This window comes from Cricetulus griseus, chromosome 2, assembly GCF_003668045.3.
Source record: "Cricetulus griseus strain 17A/GY chromosome 2, alternate assembly CriGri-PICRH-1.0, whole genome shotgun sequence".
NCBI lineage: Eukaryota > Metazoa > Chordata > Mammalia > Rodentia > Cricetidae > Cricetulus > Cricetulus griseus.
The window spans coordinates 281991779-282012172 of NC_048595.1; the positions used below are offsets into that span (position 1 = coordinate 281991779).

Sequence of the window (20394 nt, forward strand, 5' to 3'; positions counted from 1 at the left end):
AAACAAAGGCAGCTAGCTACATCCATCCAGAAGGGAGTTAAGTGCATAAATAAGATGGTCTCACTCTAATACAGCCTGTTTTCCACAAGAACCAAATCACTCAAGGAAAGTCACATGAATCACTTCCTGAGGCATCACCCCTGTGACCTAACTACCTCATTCTAGGTTCTTACTTCTCCACGGTTCCATCCACTTACCATGGCTACACTGGGTAGCAAGCCTCTAGAACATATTCAGACCATATCTGTATTATAGCAAGAATAGTGTGAAGAGTTCGGGAATCCACAAAGTGGGGTTTAGGAGAACCAAGTCAGATGAATGGTCCATCAAAAAGCCTTGCCAGTTCAAGCAAACTTACTGCTTTCTAATCTCAACTACTTTCTCATGATTATGCAAATGGATTTTTTTTTTTTCGAGACACAGTTTCTCTGGCGTTGGAGGCTGTCCTGAAACTAGCTCTTGTAGACCAGGGTGGTCTCCAACTCACAGAGATCCTCCTGCCTCTGCCTCCGGAGTGCTGGGACTAAAGGTGTGCGCCACCACCGCCCTGCACAAATGGATCTTGTAATGGTTAAATTTAGTTGACACAGCCAAGAATCACCTGGGGAGAGTCTTAAAGAGAGTCTGTCTACATTGGGTTGGGCTGTGGGCATGTCTGTGGGGATTGTTTTAACTGATGTGGGACGACCTAGCCCACTGTGAGTGGTAACATTCCCTAGGAAGGGTTCCCCAGCTGTTAAAGAGCAAAACTGGACACAGCAATTGGGCAGGCATATATTCATTCCTCTCTCTCTCTCTCTTTCTCTCTCTCTCCCTTCCTTCCCGTCTGTCTGTCTGTCTCTCTGACAAAGCCTCACTATGTAGCCCTGGCTGAGATCCACCTGCATTTGCTTCCTGAATATTGGGGTTAAAACACTGGCTTGCCAACACTTGCTCTTGACTGGATGTTTTGTGATTCCCTTTTTGAAGTTTCTGTGTTGACTTTCAGACATTGGTGGACAGTGACCTGGCTTTAAAACCGAAACAAACCCCTTACCACCTAGGTTGCTTTTGCCAGGGTCTTTTTGGGTTTTATTCGAGACAGGGTTTCTCTGTGTAGCACACTCTGTAGACCAAGCTGTCCTTGAACTCACAGAGATCTGCTTGGATCAAAAGGTGTGCATCACCCCACCTGACTGTGCTTAAATATGTTTTACATGCTATGAATTTAAAGCAAGCTATTTCCTGTAATTCAGTGTTTGTCCAGAAAGAACAAAGGCTTGAAACTTCCATCTATAGTATGACCATCTTCTGGAGGTGTTTTCTTTTAAAGTAAACCAAGAACACTTTTTTAAAAATCTGCATGTTTGTGTTGTGTGGATTTTGTCATATGTGTGCCAGTACCTGCTGAAGCTCAAAGACGACATTGGATACGTGGAGCTGCAGTTACAGGTGGCTGGGAGCCCCACAGGGTGAATGCTGCGAACCTAACATGGGTCCTCTGGAAGACCACCAAATCTCACAACTGCTGAGCCATCTTTCCAGCCCCTATTTGCTTCTTTAATTGCACCTTCAGCCAGGCATGTGGTAGTAGGCCGGTGCATTCAGCACCTTGGCCTTGTATAGAAAACCAAACAATGGCTGGCAAGATGGCTTAGTGGTCCCCAGGGTAGAAGGAGTGAACCGACTCCTGATGTTGTCTTCTGCCTGTGCTCCATGGCACACCGCCACACCCCATGCACACATAATTAGCTAAAACCCCAAATCAGATGTCATTTGGCCTCCTGTCCTGGGCAGTGCTGGTTCCCAAACTCCTCGATTTGTGTGGGTCTGTTTTGTAACCTGCCCCCCTACCAGCAAGTAACATTCCCCCCTCCTGCCCAGTAGGTAACCCCCACCCCTGCTCCCTCAATCCAGCAGGTAACCTCCCTGCCTCACATCCCTATCCAACAGGTAACTCTCACTCCTGCCCTCACACCCTACAGGTAACTCCCCACTTCTCCTTTTCTGAGTTTCTCCTTTTAGGCCCCTTCAGTTAATTTTGGAGCTCCCGCATTCTGATTTGCCTGGCCAGTTGAAGCTGCAAACAGAGAAGATGGAAACAGTTAAAGCGTAATAAAGCCAGGCGTTGGTGGTGCACGCCTTTAATCCCAGCACTCGGGAGGCAGAGGCAGGTGGTTCTCTGAGTTCGAGACCAGCCTGGTCAACAAGAGCTAGTTCCAGGACAGCCTCTAATGCCACAGAGAAACCCTGTCTCAAAGAACCCCCCCCCCCAAAAAAAAAAAAAGTTCTAGAAGGAGCCACTATTTGCATCCCTGAGAATGATGGCAGGTTGGCATAAAAGACTTTTCCCACCTCCAGTCTAGTGAATCTTGGCTGTGGCTAGGGCAGCTGCAGGACTGGGTGCAGGCCACTTTTATTTTGATATGCAGCAGGCTCTTGGTTCCATGGAGTACAAACATAAGCACACGTGTAAGCGAAACCCATTTCCATATATCATTTTAATTTTGCTAATAACCCGTTGAGGTGTATTCACCAAAATGGCATCTTTCAGGTCCATTATCAGAGTTAAATATTTAATGCCTTCATTAAGTAACCCACGCCATCGTGAGTAGGACACTTTGCTTCTTGTCACATAAAAGTAAACTTTTCTTAAAAGTCCTTGGGAATCTTGTAACATAGCTGCACAGGCCACCTGACCAAGTGCTCCCTCCCTCCCTGTCCTCTCTGGCTGAGTGCCTTCCAACTTAGCTGCAAGGAGAGGGGCTGTGGAGACTCCTACTTAGTAGGCTTCGGAAGGAAGAAAAGGCAGAGACTGCTAATCAATCGAGAAGCAGTCTAGGATCCAGCACAGATGCTTTTAGCAAGCCTTGTGCGGCTCTTTGCAAATTAACAATTTGCTGCTTTCTTATTCTGTAAGTGGCTGCGCTGGAAGTGTTCAGTGCATTGGAGACAGGATAGCCCATGTGGGCTCCTGGGTAAATTACATTATCCCAGACAGGCCATGCTTAGATGCATTCCATGCAGTCTATAGAAAACAACACAAGCAATTTCCCTTGTTACTTCTTTTTCAATCAAAACCTGACGCATAGAGGAGAATTGAAGTGCAAAGTGTGATCGATACATTTTAAGTGGGTTAAAAGAAAAAGTCAGTGATCTATCGGTAAGTTTCAAAGCCTCTAAATTTTCTTAGGGTGAGTGGCTTTAATGTTAATTTTCTTACATCTTGCCTGTATTGGGCTAATTTGGGAGTAAACTTCTGTTCCCCTTTCTATGTTGAAACCACCAGCATGATGAAAATCCTCCAAGAGACGTAGATGGGAATTGAACACTGTATTTTCTACATTCTCCATCTTTCAATGGCTAAGGTTTTATCTTTTAAAAATATGAATATTTTTAGAAATTCTTTGAAAATTCCATCCATGCATACAATGCATTTTGATTATGTTCACATGGTGAGGTTTCTGGTGCCTGTGTTAGGGACTTCCCACCACAGGATCTTGTACTGCCCAGGCTGGCATAAACTGGCAATAGAGCATTGGCTCTTAACCTATGGATCTTGACCCCTTAAGGGGGTTGAATGACTGTTTCACGGGGGTTGCCTAAGACCACTGGAAAACAGATATTTACATTACAATTCATAACAGTAGCAAAATTACAGTCATGAGGTAGCTATGGAAATAATTTTATGGTAGGGGGGGTCACCACAACATCAGGAACTGTATTAAAGGGTGGAGAGAGGTTGAGAATCACTACAATAAAGGATGGCCTTGAATATACTTCTAAGTGTTGGGATGTCAGGCATGTCCCTTGATTTGGAGACATACCTTTGATGAAAAACTGCATTTAAAGTTTTTCATACTTTGTTTTGTTGTTTTGTTTTGTTGTTTTTGTTTTTCAAGACAGGGTTTCTTTGTGTAGCCGTATCTGTACTGGAACTCTGTAGATCAGGTTGGCCTTGAACTCATAAAGATCTTCCTGCCTCTGACTCTTGAGTGCTGGGATTAAAGGCTTGTGTCAACCACCACTAGTTGGTGGGGCACCCCTTTAATCCCAGCATTTATGTGAGAGGCAGAGGCAGGTGGATCTTTGTGAATTTGAAGCCAGCCTGGGTTACATATTGAGACCCTGTCTCAAAATATTTTTGTTTTTTCAAACTTTATAAAATTTAAACTTCACTGGGGATGCCACTGGTGTTTGAGTGTGTGGGGGTGGGTTTTTTTTGTATTTATTTTTCTTGCTAAAACTTTGTTAAGTTATGAAAGTAGGTTTTTCGTGGCACATAGATTTCAAAACATTTTATGATCAGATTTCCTAGGCATCGACATAATGTAATCAATTTTACTACGAAATAGCAGAGTCCTTTGAGAAAAGTCACCACTTGATGTACTTGGATGTGAAGTACATGTAGCAGTTAAGTGAGAATTAGGTCTTCACTACAGTGTTTACTCCAAATAAAACCTGCTGGGAATTCTTGGGTACCAGGTTCAAAAAAAGCCCAGAATGTGTGTCACCAGAATTGTGTAAAATGTCTCCGAATCCTAATTGGTGATTGAGACAATTTTATGATTACATTTTATTTATTTGATGTGTGCTTGGGGATGGCCACACATGCCACAGCATGCTTGTGGAAATCAGAGAACAACTTTTGGGAGTTGATTCTTTCCTTCCATGTGATCGATCTTGGTGACCAAACTCAAGTTGCTAAATCACCTTGCCAACTGTATTTTATTTTTAATGATTAGAGTCCTACTATATAACCATAGTGGCTTCAAGTTCACTATATAGTTTGCTTGCTTTGAACTCAATAGTCCTCCTGCCTCACCGTCCTGGGTGCTAGGAATCACAGGTGCACACCCCCATACTAGCTCACCCCACAGCAATACTTTCTTACCTTTGTATTAGGATGCTGGAAGATGGCCCTTGATTTGTCCTGGGTAGATTGTATGTATGTTCAGCTGCTCAGAACTTTACCTGTGGCATTCACAGTGGAGGACATGACTCCACTGTAGTCCAAAAAGCTCTGTTCTATTGCCATGAAGAGACACCATGACCACTGCAACTTACACCAGAGGGCATATAATTGGGGGATTGCTTACAGTTTTAGAGGGTGAACCCATGGCTGTCATGGTGGGGAACATGGCATTGGTCAGGCATGGTGCTGGAGCAGCGGCTAAGAACTTACATACTGATCCACAGGCAGCAGGCAGAGAGAGAAAGATCTGGGCCTGGTGTGAGCTTCTGAAACCTTCGAGCCCACCCCGAGAAACCAACAAGGCCACACACCTCCTCCTAAACAGTTCAAGCAACCAGGGACCAAGCAGTCAAATAGATGAGGCTATGGATGCCATTCTTAATTCAAACTCCCACAAGATCTGTAGTGTGTGCTCTTTGATTGGATGAGACCCAGAACTCAATACCAAACTAAGAGGTGTCAGGGATATGAGACACCTGGACACTCCTCTCTTGTCACTCTCTTGTCCTCTCTGCTCCTTGGGGAGCTTTGGCATCGCTTTGAAACTTATGAAAGTAAATAATGAGACCAGTGGGCTTGCATTCTTTAAACTGTTCAACTGCTTAGTCTCCCACACCCTAAGTAGACACCTGTTCCAACCACGGTTCACTCCAACAGCAAGCTTTAAGTGAGTCACTGTGATCCCAGAGACTAGGAGTAAGACCTCTGATAGGTAGATGGACAGGGAGAGGGGCTGCAACCAGGTAACAGAGATGGCAAACTTTGGGCCTATTCCTCATTCTTTTAAACTGAGACAGAAGCCTGGCAGCCTGAAGCAAAGACCTAGCAGGCCTTTTCTCTCACTAGTAGGCACTCTCCCTAGTGGACATGCCTGACAAGTCCAAGGCCCAATTAGGATGTGTTTAAACCTATCAGCCCTTAAATCCCCCAGCCTCAAGGACAGATGTGACTCTCATCTCTGGGTCTCTGCTCTGCTTTGAGAGTCTCTCTCTGTCTCCTCCCCACACCCCCCTGTGTGTGTGTGTGTGTATGAGCATGCTCCAGCACACACTCAAATGTGCTTGAGGCCTCTCTGGAATCCATGCTCTCACAAGTTTCCTCACACTCAATAAAAAGCCTTTCTTCACGGGTTGTTCTGTTGTCTGCTGTGTCTGAGATTGCCCCTGCTACTTTTTGTTGCACTGAGGACCTTTCTGGTCTTTTACTTCTTTAACTGCAGGGAAATTGAACATAGCCAGTCATGGTTTCAGAGTAGTGGATTTGTTCCACAGACACCCAAAAGCTTGCTCACCAGGCTGAGCCACTGCTGGGGATGGTAGAAATAGAACCGTTAGGATGTGGTGCCAGGGGAAGGAAGCTAGCTTTTTGCGGGTTAAAGGGGATGTAGGCTACTGGATGCTCCTGTCTTTTTCTTTACTGCTCCCCAACCCCACCCTCAGTGAGGTAAATTGGCTTTCTCTGCCTGAGTTTCCACCAAGATATACTACACTACACCACCACAGGCCCAAAGCGATGAGACTGAGCTATAAGGCTCTGAAAATCGTGAAATCATAACACACAACCACCCTCATCCCCCTTATTGGCCTCAGCATCAAAGTTAAACATCCATGGATCTACAGTAGGTAGGGATTGTGTTTTCTTAGCTTTTGGCAAGTTGAGAGAGAAAAAAATTACACCTATTCACTCAGTCATTGGGTTTCTTTTTGGGTGTGTGTGTGTGTGTGTGTGTGTGTGTGTGTGTGTGTGTGTGTACCAGCACGGGCATTAGAGCATGCGCTCAAGTGTATGCCTGTGCATGTATGTACATGTGTATATGTCACAGCATTATGTGTGCAGGCCAGAGGTCTTCGAAGCTATTTATCTCCTTCTACCTTCACGTGGGTTCCAGACATCAACCTTGGGTCACAAACATTGACAGCAAGTGCATTCAGCCTCCCAAGTGCCAACATTAATAGGTGTGTGCTACGCTGCTAGCTTCTTTTGACTCTTTGTGATTGTAGGTAGTCGACACTCCTCCCCCCCCCCCCCACACACACAGGGTTTCTCTGTATTGCTTTGGAGGCTGTCCTGGGACTCATTCTGTAGACCAGGCTGGCCCCAAACTCACAGAGATCCACTGTCTCTGTTTCCCAAGTGCTGGGATTCAAGGCATGAGCCACCAATGCCCAGCTTGGTGGTGGTTCTTAGCTAGGAGTTCGATGACCACCTTTCCATGAGAGGTGGGGCAGGGACCAAGAATCACCCTTCATGTTCTGCAGTTTATGTGGAGTGTCCACACAGAGAGAAGAATCAAGGATGTGACTTTTAGGGTCACACACCTTACAGTTGTGTTCACTGAGCATCTATACAGCACTGACCTGAAGTTGTGGGTGTTCCAAACATTACAAGGGAGACACTCAGCAAAAGGAATTCAGTCGACTGTCATCACAGTGGGTTGCTGCTGCTGGTAGATGATACGGTTTTATTTATCTTGTCCCAAGCAGAGATCTTATAAATTCCCTTTGCCTGAAATCAGTATGGTTGATCTCCTACCTAACCAGATTTAGAACTCTTGTGTTTTCTTTTACATACTTTCCCAGAGAACCCAGATGTTTTAATATCTTTCAAAACACTCCTATCATTTAAAGTGTGTGTGTGTGAGGGGGTGGTACTTGACTGAACTGGGAACTAACACATGCCTGTGTGTGCCTGTGGTGTCTTATTTATGAACAATGTTACGGCTGTGACTCACAGGGGGCTCTTTGGGCAAATCATTTTAGAAAATGCTACAGTGATTTTTTTCCCACCCTTAGAGGCTCAGAATGCACATTAAGGGCCCTTTTAAATTTAAGTAAACAAGCCCAATTCAGCGAAGCTGGGTTTTCAAGCTGAGAGGAACTCAAGAGTCTTCCAGGCTGGCTCTGGTGCTGTTTACAAATCCCAGTTTGAAAGGGGCTGCTTTTTAAGAGGTCTAATTTGTAGACAATGTTCCTAATTGAGTTCACCTTGAGGTTTGTTTACGTAGTTGATATTATGTTAATTACCTGTAGGGTGTTCAACAGTCTGAGTATTTGTAGTATTTGGTTGACTGACTAGAAAAGGAATTGTGCTTGCTGAGAGCAAACTGGTCATTTCAGTGGCTATCTTGTAACACTTGCTCTCATGATAAAGACAGTCTCCAGGTCTTCCTCCTGGAACCATGCTAAGAAATTTTAACGAAAATTATAGGAGAAGGAAGATTGAGGATTCACAGACTTCACTAACAGAATTCACTAACTAGTGAGTGGCAGTGACTTGCCCTCAGCCTGCGTTCTGTACAGAGGCCATCCCAGATCCTTCCTCAGATAGTAAACACGACACTGTCAATAGTGACAGAGAAGTAGTCTCTCTAGGAGCATGAGCACTTTCACTTATTAAAAAAGATTTATTTTAGTTGGTCAGTAGAGGCACACATCTTGAATCCCAGCAGTCAGGAGGCAGAGGTAGGCAGATCTCTGTGAATTTGAGGCTAGCTTGGTCAACAAAGTGAGTTCCAGGACAGCCAGACTTTTTTTTTTCTTTTTTTTTTATTTGGTTTTTCGAGACAGGGTTTCTCTGTGTAGCTTTGGAGCCTATCCTGGCACTCGCTCTGGAGACAGGCTGGCCTCTAACTCACAGAGATCTGCCTGCCTCTGCCTCCCGAGTGCTAGGATTAAAGGCGTGTGCCACCAACGCCCAGCGATTTATTTTATTTTTTAATTGTGTGTGTGTGTGTGTGTGTGTGTGTGTGTGTGTGTCTATAAACAAGTGTGTGTGTTCCAGGGAGAGCAGATCCTCTTGAGCTGGAGTTATAAGTGGTTGTGAGCCACCCAACCCAGGGGCTGGGACCAGAATGGATTCTCTGCAAGAGTATATTCGGGCTTAACTGCTCAGCCATCTCCGCAGCTCCCAGAAAAATCAGAATTTTCATAATGAGATTAAATTTACATCTGCACAGTATGTTTTTCCTAAGGCAATCAAATATTTAAATGAGTAAATGGCAATTTGCATATATTTGTATCCTGGTGATTTACATAGACTTGTATTCCCGTGGTCATTTGGGTGATGACAGACAACACCTTTGGTCCTCAGTGAGATCTTAGAAGCAGAAGAGCAGAAGCTCTTGTTTTTCAAGACAGTTTCTCTGTGGCTTTGGAGGCTGTCCTGGAACTAGCTCTTGTACTCCAGGCTAGTCTCAAAATCACAGAGATCTCCTGCCTCTGCCTCCCTAGTGCTGGGATTAAAGGAGTGCACCACCAACAAAGCCCAGCAAAGCAGAAGCTCTTAAATGGAGAAGTATGTCTGGGGTTCAGACAGTGGGGCTAGGATGTTTGCTTGTCATGGAGTTGTACAAAATCTGTCTTCTGAATTCTTCAAATTAAAGCCAGACAGTAAGGAGGGTGTCCGTTGTTTCCTGGTCTCACTCACTGTAAGCGAGTGGAAGGAAACAACCTGATAATAGAGAAATCTCAGAATTTGGGGGCATTTGTGTTCTCATCAGTGTTTGTGGGGGGTAGGATGTCACCATGCTCATGAGGGCTGTTTTATCTCAGTTGACAGAGATAAGGGCTTCCCAGTTGGCTGTAGAGGTCACCAGAATCACCTACTGGATGTACTCTCCTCACTCTCTTGTGGTTGGAAAGAGCTTTAGGCTCAGGGGCCTGGATAATCCTCCTGAACTTGTTTATTGTCTTTAAAAGGTCTTGCTAGCTAAGAGGGCTCATCATAGTCATCTCTCTCTGGTAGCATGAGGGTTATTTTTCCTCAAATTCACAGAATAGAAATACATGATCCTTGTATTAGAAATTGTAACATCACCAAGGGCTCAACCATCTTACTATCTTTTAAACAATTATTATATTTTATATTTTATTTTTCTCTCACTATCAAGTGCCATCACCCACTGAGCCGCTGGCTCTATTTCACTGTGTGTGAGTGCATGCTCACACTCGTGGGAACGTGCCTATGGAGGCCAAAGGACAACCTCGGTGGACTTACACAGGCATGCCATCAACCTTTCTGTTTGAGGCAAGGTCTGTATTTCTCCTTGGCATGGGACTCACCAGTTAAGTGGGGCTAGCCCCAGGAATCCATGTGTTTGTTGTGCCTCTCCAGCCCCGGGATGACCATCATGAACCTTCATGTTCACAGTTTTCATGTGGCTAGTGGAGATCAAACTCAGGGAGTAGGGATTGACCTCAGGGCCTCAGGTATGAGCACTTCTCCAGCTCAGCTAGCTCCTTAGTTCCTCTTCTACTGCTTAAAACAGAAAAATCTGACATTTTCAACTGTATTGAAGTAGTTTTTAAGACTCTGTGTGTGTGTGTGTGTGTGTGTGTGTGTGTGTGTGTGTAGGTGCACATGTGTGTGCCACTCATGTGCGGGCCCATGGATGCCAGAAGTTATCCCCTGGAGCATAGTTATAGGAGGTGCCTGATGTGGGTGCTGGAATCCAAACTTGGGTCCTGTGGAAGAGCTCTTAACATCTGAGCCATCTTTTCAATCCCCTGTATTGAAGTTTTATTAACTATTAAGGTTTTTATTTGATTAATTACAAAGGTTTTTCCATTCCATTTTATTTGTATGAGTCTTTTGCTTGCATGTGTGCATGTAAATCATGGGTATGCCTGATGCTTGCAGAGATGGGGGCTGTTGAATTCCCTAGAACTAGAGTTCTATATGGATGGTTGTGAGCTGCCATGTAGGTGCTGGGAATCCAACCCAATCTTTGGCAGGAGCAACTTAACCACTAGACCATCTTTTAAGCCCTAAATTATTAAAAAAAAACAAAAAACAAAAAAAAACCCAAAAAAACAAAAAGATTCTTACTATAATAGCCCAGATTGGCCTCAAACAGTAATCCTCCTGCCTCTGCCTTCCCAATATTAGGATTAGAAAGGCCTGTGCTACTGGCCAGGTAGCTGTGCAGGTTTATTTCATTGTCTGTAACCAAATGTTGGGACAAGTTTCATTAAAGAAAACTTTTCTTCTGATTCTGGAAAATCTGAAGGCACACTAGTTTTCTCATCATTCTGGAAGAACAGTTGACAATAACATTATTGGAAGGAAGGCAGGCTTCATTTTGGTCAATCTTTGAAACTCTCCTCAATACAAGAGGACACTTTAGAAAAGATGACCACATTGTGATAAAAGAGCCAGAAAAAAGGGCTGGAGAGATGGCTCAGTGGTTAAGAGCACTGACTGCTCTTCCAAAGGACCTGAGTTCAATTCCCAGCACCCACATGGCAGCTAACAACTATGTGTAACTCCAAGATCTGATACCCTCACACAGACATACGTTCAGGCAAAACATCAATGCATATTAAAAAAAGAAAAAAAAAAGCCAGGAAAGACTGAACTAGAGCACATGTCTTCATTTGAGCAAATGAACCAGGACTTGCAACCTGTCCCCAGTGTGCTCTAATGACAATGTCCCAGATACTATTCATCTGAATCACAGACAGTCTAAAAACAGAAGACTGTATTAGGTCTTTATTTATAACTGGGAAAATGAGCTGAGGTGAGGTTTCAGAGCCTGGGGGGAATGTGAACTTGACCTCAGAATTTACTTATAGCTGCTATGCCCCATACTGTCTGTGATTGAAAATCCCCTGTGGTGGTTTGAATGAGAGATGGCTCAGGTGTCGGAATGCGTGGTGCCCAGTTGTTAGCTCTGTTTGGGTAGGCTTAGGGGGTGTGGCCTTGCTGGAGAAGTGCATGCTGGGAGAGAGCTTTAAGAGTAGTTATTTCCAGTGATCACTCTCTGTTTAATGCTTGATGTACAACATCTTAACCGTTAAGCTTCCTGCTTCTGTCACCATGCATGCCACTTGATACCACAAAGGATTTTTATCCTTTCTGGAACCATATGGCAAAATAAACTCTCTCTTCCCCAAGTTGTTTTTAGTCGTGATATTTTATCACAGCCACAGAAAAGCAACTAACATGCCACCCCAAACAACAAAAACAACAGGAATTAAACTTAAGGCAGCTCTCTTCCTCCATCTCCCTTGCCCCCTTGCTTCAGCAGGAAGGAAACAGAACAGGAACTTGCACTTGACAAGTAATTGTTGCTAGAAGATTCCAGTTGTTGAGAACAAGTGACACGGCAAAGATTTTACAGTGGACTTTAGATCTTAACAGGTGTCAGGTGATATTCTAGGGGTGTGTGTGTGTGGGTGTGTGTGTGTGTGTGTGTGTGTGTGTGTGTGTGTGGTGTGTGGTGTGTGTGGTGATGGTGATCAAACATGGGAGTGTTTTTGTACTCTGAGTTATATTTCAGTCTTCAGTATTTTGGTGAATGGCTTGACTGAGGGCATTAATATGCTAATGACACTGGTAGACAATAAGAATAGCAGAACTTCACATTCAGCTTTACAGAATCCTCACAGAGTTATGAACCCTGAGAAGAGCTGGGGCTCAGCGGTAACGGTAAGCTCTCAAACTCAGAACAAAGGGCTGAGGTGCCTGTTTATTTAACAAATCAAAGTGGACCTGGCCACCAGGTTCTCCCAGCATCCCTCAGCCCCTACCCAGCCTCTTATCCTAAACTTCTCCAGCCCAGAGTCTGGGCTGCCCTTTCCCTAGATGCCCTTTCCTATGTAATCCAGCCATTTTGGTAACCCGCCTTCTTAAAAAATTTTGTTGTTGGTTTTTAGCTTTTGCCTTCTTGGCTGCTGCACATCAGTTCCCCACTTTCTCTCTTCTCCTTCCCCTCCTCCATCTCCTCACATGGCTCAGGGGCGTTTGTCCACTCTGAACTCTCCCAGATGTCTCTGCCTCTGGCCATGTTTTCCCTTTTATCTATAATAAGCTTTTTAAACAATACCTAGGAGCTTGTGTCCTTCCTTTTTATTTCCCTTTTTTTTTTCATTCAGTAAACACTTGTCCACTGTGCTCAATGTTTCTATCCTTGCACCACACATAGATCATCCTTTTTTTTGTTTTTTTAATTTGGTCATTTGTGCACATGATTTCTGCTGTCATAGGTAGGGCGAGTTGAAGCTGCTTCATCTACAGATGTGACAAATGCTGGGCTATTCCCACCTTTGTGGGCCATGCAGAGGGAATGTAAGATAGGAACATGGCTCCTGTTGTTCCTTCAGCAGTCTTGCCTCTGGCCCCATTTTCCTGACAGCTGGCAGGACCTCCTGGATTTTGTTCATTATTTAAGCAATTCATTAAAGGGCTTGATACTGCACAGAGAACTCAGGGCAAGCTGTGGACAGGGAAGGAGAGAGAGATGCGTGATAGTCACTCTCAGACATCTTACAAACTATCTTGGATGTTCTCGGATGTTCCTAGAGGAAGGCGAGGCTGTTGCTGGAAGCATTAGAGAGTTTCGACTGTTCCAGTGTTGCTCTATTGTAATGTGGTAACACTTTGCCGGGATAACCTCTGGCTGACCCCCCCAGAGGATATGAGCTTGAAAACACTTAGGGTTTTGATTTTGGTCAGAGGAGGCGTCTTTGCTTTTGAAGCGCAATCCCGTGGGCAGATTGGGTTTCTGGGACTCATCGTGCTTACGGGGTGAGGGCTGTGTCTTTTCTATTCCAATTTTTGTCTCCAAAGAAACAAATGTATGTCTAATACTAAATCCAAGATGTGTGGATAAAGCTAAGGAGGGAAGACTCAGAGAGAAAAATGGGGTACAGATTTCCCTTCTTTCTTGATTGGAAACCTTGACTTACAAAATTACCTTCCTCCCTGAACTCTGGAGACCGCCGAACCTCATCTGGGTCTGCCCCTTCCTGTCCTGGCATGAGCTGAGGTAAATCCTGTCTTCTGTGGCCCTGTGAGTCACAGATAGGATGGATGAAAGATAACAGGTTTAGTGAAGAAATGCTTCTCCAGTGTGTGCCTCCAGTGTGGACTCTCCAGTGTGTGAAGAGAAACAAGGCTGGGTTGGGAGAGGTGACTCAAAGGCTCATTAAGAGAATGTACTGCTTTTGCAAAGGACCCGAGTTTGGCTCCCAGCACCCATGGAGGGACTGCTCACAATCACCCAAACCTCCAGATTCAGGGCCTGCGACCTTAGGGCACGCACACTTATGTGTCTGTACCCATAAATGCACACACATGATTTTAAAAAGATTGAGGTACATGCTGGTAAATGTGATGAGGCAGGGGCAGGCATGATGGCTCACCTCTTTAATCCTAGCTCTTGGGAAGCAGAGGCAGGTGGATCACTTTTGTTTGAGGCCAGCCTAGAATATCCAGTGAGACCCTCTTTCAAATTCAACCAACTAAAGGAAGAGGAAGAAGAAAGAACAATTAGCCTTATCTACAGTGTACAATTAACCTAGTGTTTTTAGCCTTAAAAGTGGATTTATTAAGGTGATCTCAATGTCAACTCTTGATTTTGGCAGTGTCTCATGTTGCCCAGGTGGTTTTGAACCCCTAATCCTCCTGCCTAATATTGCAGGTTTGTACCACCACACCTAACACATCAAGATAGAGCCTAAGATTCATCGAGTTGCCATGTAGCCCCCTAAACATGTGATTCTGACCCCATACCCCACCCTTCATATTGCTAGTTCAATTCAATCCAACCTGTGCCTGGTTCTAGTACTGTCCAGTTAAAATGTGCTGGCGTTTTTTGCTGATGGACCTCGTGGAGACAGCACCCCTCCTTTATCTCTTTAGCTTTCATTTAAAATTCCCATCTTTCATATTTTGGTAATCGAAGCCTTGAAGTAGAACTGTAATCTGAGTAGCGCGTGTAATAACCAGACTCAGCATGGGCATTGTGAAGCCGACTTCAGTGTCAGTACGTGATGTTATTTCAGGGGAAAGTGCAAGAGGGTGAAGGCCTTTGCTGGCATTAGGAAATAATAGCACGGTGGAATCAGTTCCGCACACCTCCAGTCTTCCAGATCCTGAGGCCACAGAACCTTTGAGAACGATCAGTTTGTCCTGTGCCATCCATTGACCCGTGAACAGTGACAGCAAGGGGAGCACTGAGTTCTATGCGTGGTCTTTTCCTCTTTCTTTCAGGGTGTGGGTGTGCATAGCACATATGTGGAGGTCAGAAGACAGCCTCCTGTACCAGATGTTGGTCACTTTTCATCTTCTGTTTGAGACTGGGTCTCTCGTTGTTCACCAAATATTTGAGCATAGCTGGCCTATTAGCACCAAAGACCTACCGGTGCCCATTTCCCGTTTGCCATCTCTGGGGTTACAGACGTATGTCACCACACCTGCTTTTTATCATACTGTCTGAGGATCCAAACAAACTCAGGTCTTAAATGGGAAGGCAAGCACCTTACTGACTGAACGACTACTCCAGGTGATGGCTGGCCTTTTACGAGTTATTAGGACCAAATTTGGGTCATCATGCTTACACTCTGTAGCATAGAGGGAGCTATCTTCCCAGCCCACATTTAGCAATATGTAAAAAAAATTATTTTTTATTCTATGTGCATTGGTGTTTTGCCTGCATATATAGCGGTGAGGATGGATGCTGGATTCCCCCTGGATCTGGAGTTACAAACAGCTGTGAACTGTCATGTGGGTGCTAGGAATTGAACCAGGGTCCTCTAGAAGAGCAGCCAATGCTCTTAACCTCTGAGCCATCTCTCCAGCTCCATAGCAATATTTTTAAAGAAAAAGAACAGATGTCTTCTGGGCTGTGGGAACAACAGCTGTCACCCCTTGAAGCCCTCTCTCTCACCCCCTTCTCTGTACCCCCAGTTCTCACACAGCCCTTGCCAGGAGAACCTTGTTCTCTGATTAATCCCCCACTCCCGGCGTGGCCTGGGATCCTCCTGTGGCTGTCATTTGACATTGCAAATGATTGCTTCGTGTCTCTTCGTATAACTGCCGCTAGGAATGAGGTGTTCAGTTATCAATTTTGAAGAATGGAGAGCTGACTCAGCAGTTAAGAGCACTGGCTGCTCTTCTACAGGACCCAGGCTTGATTCCCAGCACCCACATGGAGGGTCACAATCATCTGCATCTCCAGTTCCAGAGGTTCTGGTGTCCTCATCTGTCTCCAGGCACTGCATGTTTATGTTGTATAAACATGCAGGCAAAACACCCGTACACATACAAATAACTAAAATTTAATCATCAGTTCTAATCTGAGGAGGCCTTACTATTTGTAAAGTTCAGGTATTCTTCTTAACCTGTATCTAGTCACATAGAAACATGGTTTTATCTGTTAAGTTTTAAATGTTTTCAAAAAGCAGAGTTGGATCTTACAATTTTAAAAATAGATGTACTTATTTTATGTGTTTGAATGTTTGCCTGCATATATTTATGTGTCCCATGTGTGCCTTGTCCCCTTGGAGGCCAGAAGAAGGCATCAGATCCCCTGCAACTGGAGTTCTAGATGGGTTGTGAGTCCCCATGTGGGTGCTGGGAAGCAAACATGGGTCCCCTGTAACGTGAATGTTTTCTTGGTCTGGCTAGGTTCCACCGCCCTTCTCTATCCCAAAGAAACACATGGATGCTATAATAATTATGAAACTTTTGTCCATTGGCTAGGGTTTCTTATTGGCTATCTCTGTCTTAATTATTAACACATTTTCCATTAATCTAAGTATTCCCCACATGGTCTTCTCTTACTGGAGAAAAGTCCAGGGACCTGTTACTCCTGGTGTCTTACATGGTGACTGACTCAGCATATCTGCAGAGAAGAGAAGAGAGCGATTTCCTGTTTGTCCCTGCTTATATTCTGATTCTGCCCAGCTACATCACTTCCTGCCTCTCTGTACAGACTTCTGTAGTTAGCTAGTGGCAGTTTCTGCCCAGCCAAGTCACTTCCTGGGATCACATGACAACTCCTCTCTGCCTACACTTCCCAGAATCCTCCTCATATCCTAGTCCCCCCCCCCCATCTTGCTGCCCTATTGGCCAGCAGTGCTTTATTCATTAAACAATAAGAGAAACATATTCACAGAATGACATCTCCCATCAGTCCCCTGTAAGAGCAGTCAGTATTCTTAACCCTAAGCCATCTCTCCAGTGCCATCCCTCCTTTTAAGTTTTAACATTTATGTGTGCTGGTGAACATACATATGTGTGCATGAATGCTGTGGCATGTAGAGGTCAAAGGACAACTTGTGGGGGTTGGTTCTCTTCTTCTACCAGAAATCAAACTTGGGTGAACATACATGTCAGGAAGTGAGTGCCATTATCCACAGAGCCATCTTTCTGGCTCAAGAGCTGGGCTTTATTAAAAGGTATTTTAACAGATTTAGGAATAGGCATTAGTAGAAAGAGATGCTCAGGGGAAGAATAGAGCACATCCAAGAGCGTGGGTGTGGACTTTTGAAACCAGAGTCATGGAGATACTATTTTATAGGGGAAATATATATATTTTTTGTTTTGTTTTTTGAGACAGGATTTCTCTGTGTAGCTCTGGAGCCTGTCCTGGAACTCACTCTGTAGACCAAGCTGGCCTCGAACTCACAGAGTTCTGCCTGCCTCTGCCTCCGGAGTGCTGGGATTAAAGGCAGGTACCACCAACGCCTGGAGGGAAAATAATATTTTTATGACCAGAGATGGTGGATTTCTTCCCTAGCATACCAGAGCCCTGGATCCCCACCATTACAAGGAAGAATAAAAAGAAAGGGATAAGAAAAATTTGGCTTCCATGCTAGTCTGTAAGCTTAGAGTGACAAGACTCACCTGAGTTCTTCATTGTAGTTTTTGAAACAGGATTTTGACCAGCGAATGGACAAAAGAATGAATGTGTAGACTTCTGCACACTTCACATACCAGGGTCAATCTTTTGGTGTTAGGACATCATGTATTCTATACAGTTGGTGAAGATGGATATAGAACTTACATCTTCTTCTTCTTCTTCTTCTTCTTCTTCATCATGGTGCCTCCATTTCTCTGCATTCCTCCATTTCACAGTTTATACTCTGGAAGTCGAAGCATTGCTTTTTACTTGGATAAGTGGACTTAATTCATGTTTACATGGCTTTGTCTTCCCTCACAGCTCCTACAGAAGAATGGCCAGCTGTCTGCTGTCAATGGCGTAGCTGAACAAGGAGATGTCCACGTCCAAGAGGAAAACCAGGATGGGCAGGAGGAAGAAGTCATTGAAGATGGTAAGCTGTCCTTGCAGGCCAGGCTGGCTTTGGCAGGGCACTAGGAGCTGGAGGGCAGATTGTATTTATAGTGTACCAGAACTGAATTGTCACATGCTACCAACAGAAAACATTATAGTATTACCTTGTGATGGATGATGCCAACAATATAGTCTTCTGGTCTCAAAAGAAGATATTTGACTGACCGTTTGGGTAGCCCCTGTGCTCAAGGGTTGATATCACACTCTTTCTTCAGTATTCTTACCTAGAACTTAATGTTTTATTTTGGGGTTTTTTTTTTTTTTTTGGTTTCTTTGTTTGCTTGTTTGTTTGTTTGTTTAAATCATTGTCCCTTATCCATGTATGATGTCAGATGTGAATTCTCATTGGAAATACTAGAGTCATGCTTGCTGGATCACCATCTCCCCGAACTAAAAGTTAAAGTAGCAATTCAGCATCAGTCTAGAGAAGTAAGTCTATGTTGTTCACACAGATTTCCTGACAGGTGCAGGCATCTCTTTGCCTGGACTGTGATGTGCTTCATAGCTTCCAGCTCTTGAGTGTGGCAGTGGGGAAGTGTCTATGGGCCGGTGCATCTTTAGCCAAAGTGCTGCTTCCATGGGGCAGGAGCGTTGGGGTCACGTTCCATTCATTGAGCTACTCAGCAGGTAAAGGTGATTGCCACCAAGTCTGCCGATCTTAGTTCAATGCCCGGGACCCACATGATACAAGGAGTGAACTGACTCCTGAAAGTGGTCCTCTGACATACACTGCAAGCACTCATGCACACTCGAGGTATGTAAATAAATAAATAAACATAATTTTAAAAAGATATATTCAATGAGGGTTTGACATTTGCTAACTTGACTCCTCTGTGCAATATAAATAAGAGACAGATGAAAGAGCTGGGCATTGCCTCTCAGGATAAGATTCTTTGAACACATGGAACCCGTTTCTCCTCTCCTATGCCCCCACAGCGTTGCGTCAAGCCGGGAGCTGCTTTGAAGTTGGTGGGAACACTGATCTTTATATATTACCACAGACACCATATAAAGTTAGAAATGCACACACAGTCTCACAGAGTCTCACAGATGGAGTACTTCCCTGACCCAGTGTGAGAGTTTCAAGTAATACTCACCAGACAGCTGGAGTGGACCCAAATCAAATTCCCAAGGCCAATCCTTTGTCCTTTCCAGGTTCATTTTCAATTAAACAAATAGTGGCTGGTGTGTCTGTCTGTGTAAGGTTGTGTGTGTACAGCTGTATGTTTGTATGTGTGGAGGCCAGAGGACAAGCTCAGGAGCCAGCCACTTTGTTTTTTCAGACAGGATCTCTCACTGGCCTGAAGCTTTTTGAATGGGCTCGGCTGGTTGACCAGTAGTCCCTTGGGATCTGCCTCTATAGCACTGAGATTACATGTTCATGCCACAGTGGCCTGGCTGTCTTAGTGGATTCTGGGTATCCAACTCTGGGAACTTTACGGACTGAGCCAACTCTACAGCTGTCCAGTGACTTTGAAAAAACTTCACTGAAGTCATTGTGGCTCGGGTGCTTCTGGAACGTTTTATCACCAAGAATGGGTATTCTACACAGGAAGGCAATCAGTTGAGAGATGCTCAGAGTTCAGGTGGAGCAGCACTCTGAGATTAAAGGTGACATAACACCCAGGGACAAAAGAGAAGTTGGATTCAGATATATCAGCATCAGGGCTGGGGCTGAAGTTCAGTATTTGGAGCACTTGTTTATAGTGTATAAAGCCCAGGTTTGATGCACAGCACTGCAAGAAATGAGATGTTTATTAGCATAACTGAGAACAGCGAGTGTCAACACTTGATGTGGCCACCTCCTACATTACGTTAGTGTTAGAATTCATGGCCTTGTGTATTCTAAGCATGTCACCATCTGCCTATCTAGCTGTATCATCATCAGTAGTAGTCATGACAATGTCGTGAGCTAGGCAATATTCCTGGGACTTGAACCAACGTGTTAGAGTCCTGAACTGACAATTAACCCTTATACTGTCCCCATGCAGGGTACATATGGAAGCTGCATGGAGGAAATTTCCCATGAGCCTCATCTGCTGGCCACCGGTTACATGTGGCCTAGGATAGCTGTGAATGTCACCAGAACTAGATTACAAGCTTACAGAAAATATGATATTTTTTTTAAAAAAGTATTAATTTGATTTGATTGTGTGTTTCTTGAGTGTAACTTTGTATATGACAAAATTGTGTTGTAGTGTCAAAACTATGGACAGGCCTGAGTGAAAGCCCAGAAAGGAAAACAGGGATTAGATAAGAGGGATAATCAGTGTGGTTTGGAATATTTTATGGACAGCTGAATCACTGAAATATGACTTTGTCCTCCCGAGGATAGAATTCAGGTTACACCAGGTCTTGGAAG

General features: G+C 44.4%; 1 protein-coding gene across 1 annotated transcript in view; it reads left to right on the forward strand.

Annotated features, from left to right (window-relative positions):
* The window catches only part of LOC118237741 (A-kinase anchor protein 12-like), a 42693-nt gene extending 22632 nt beyond the window's left edge, over positions 1-20061 (forward strand). The window contains exons 2-3 of the mRNA XM_035438767.1: positions 17901-18012; positions 20024-20061. Coding sequence (XP_035294658.1) covers positions 17901-18012; positions 20024-20061 — 150 coding nt within the window. The remainder of the gene's footprint in view (positions 1-17900; positions 18013-20023) is intronic.
* The last annotated feature ends 333 nt before the right edge of the window (positions 20062-20394 follow it).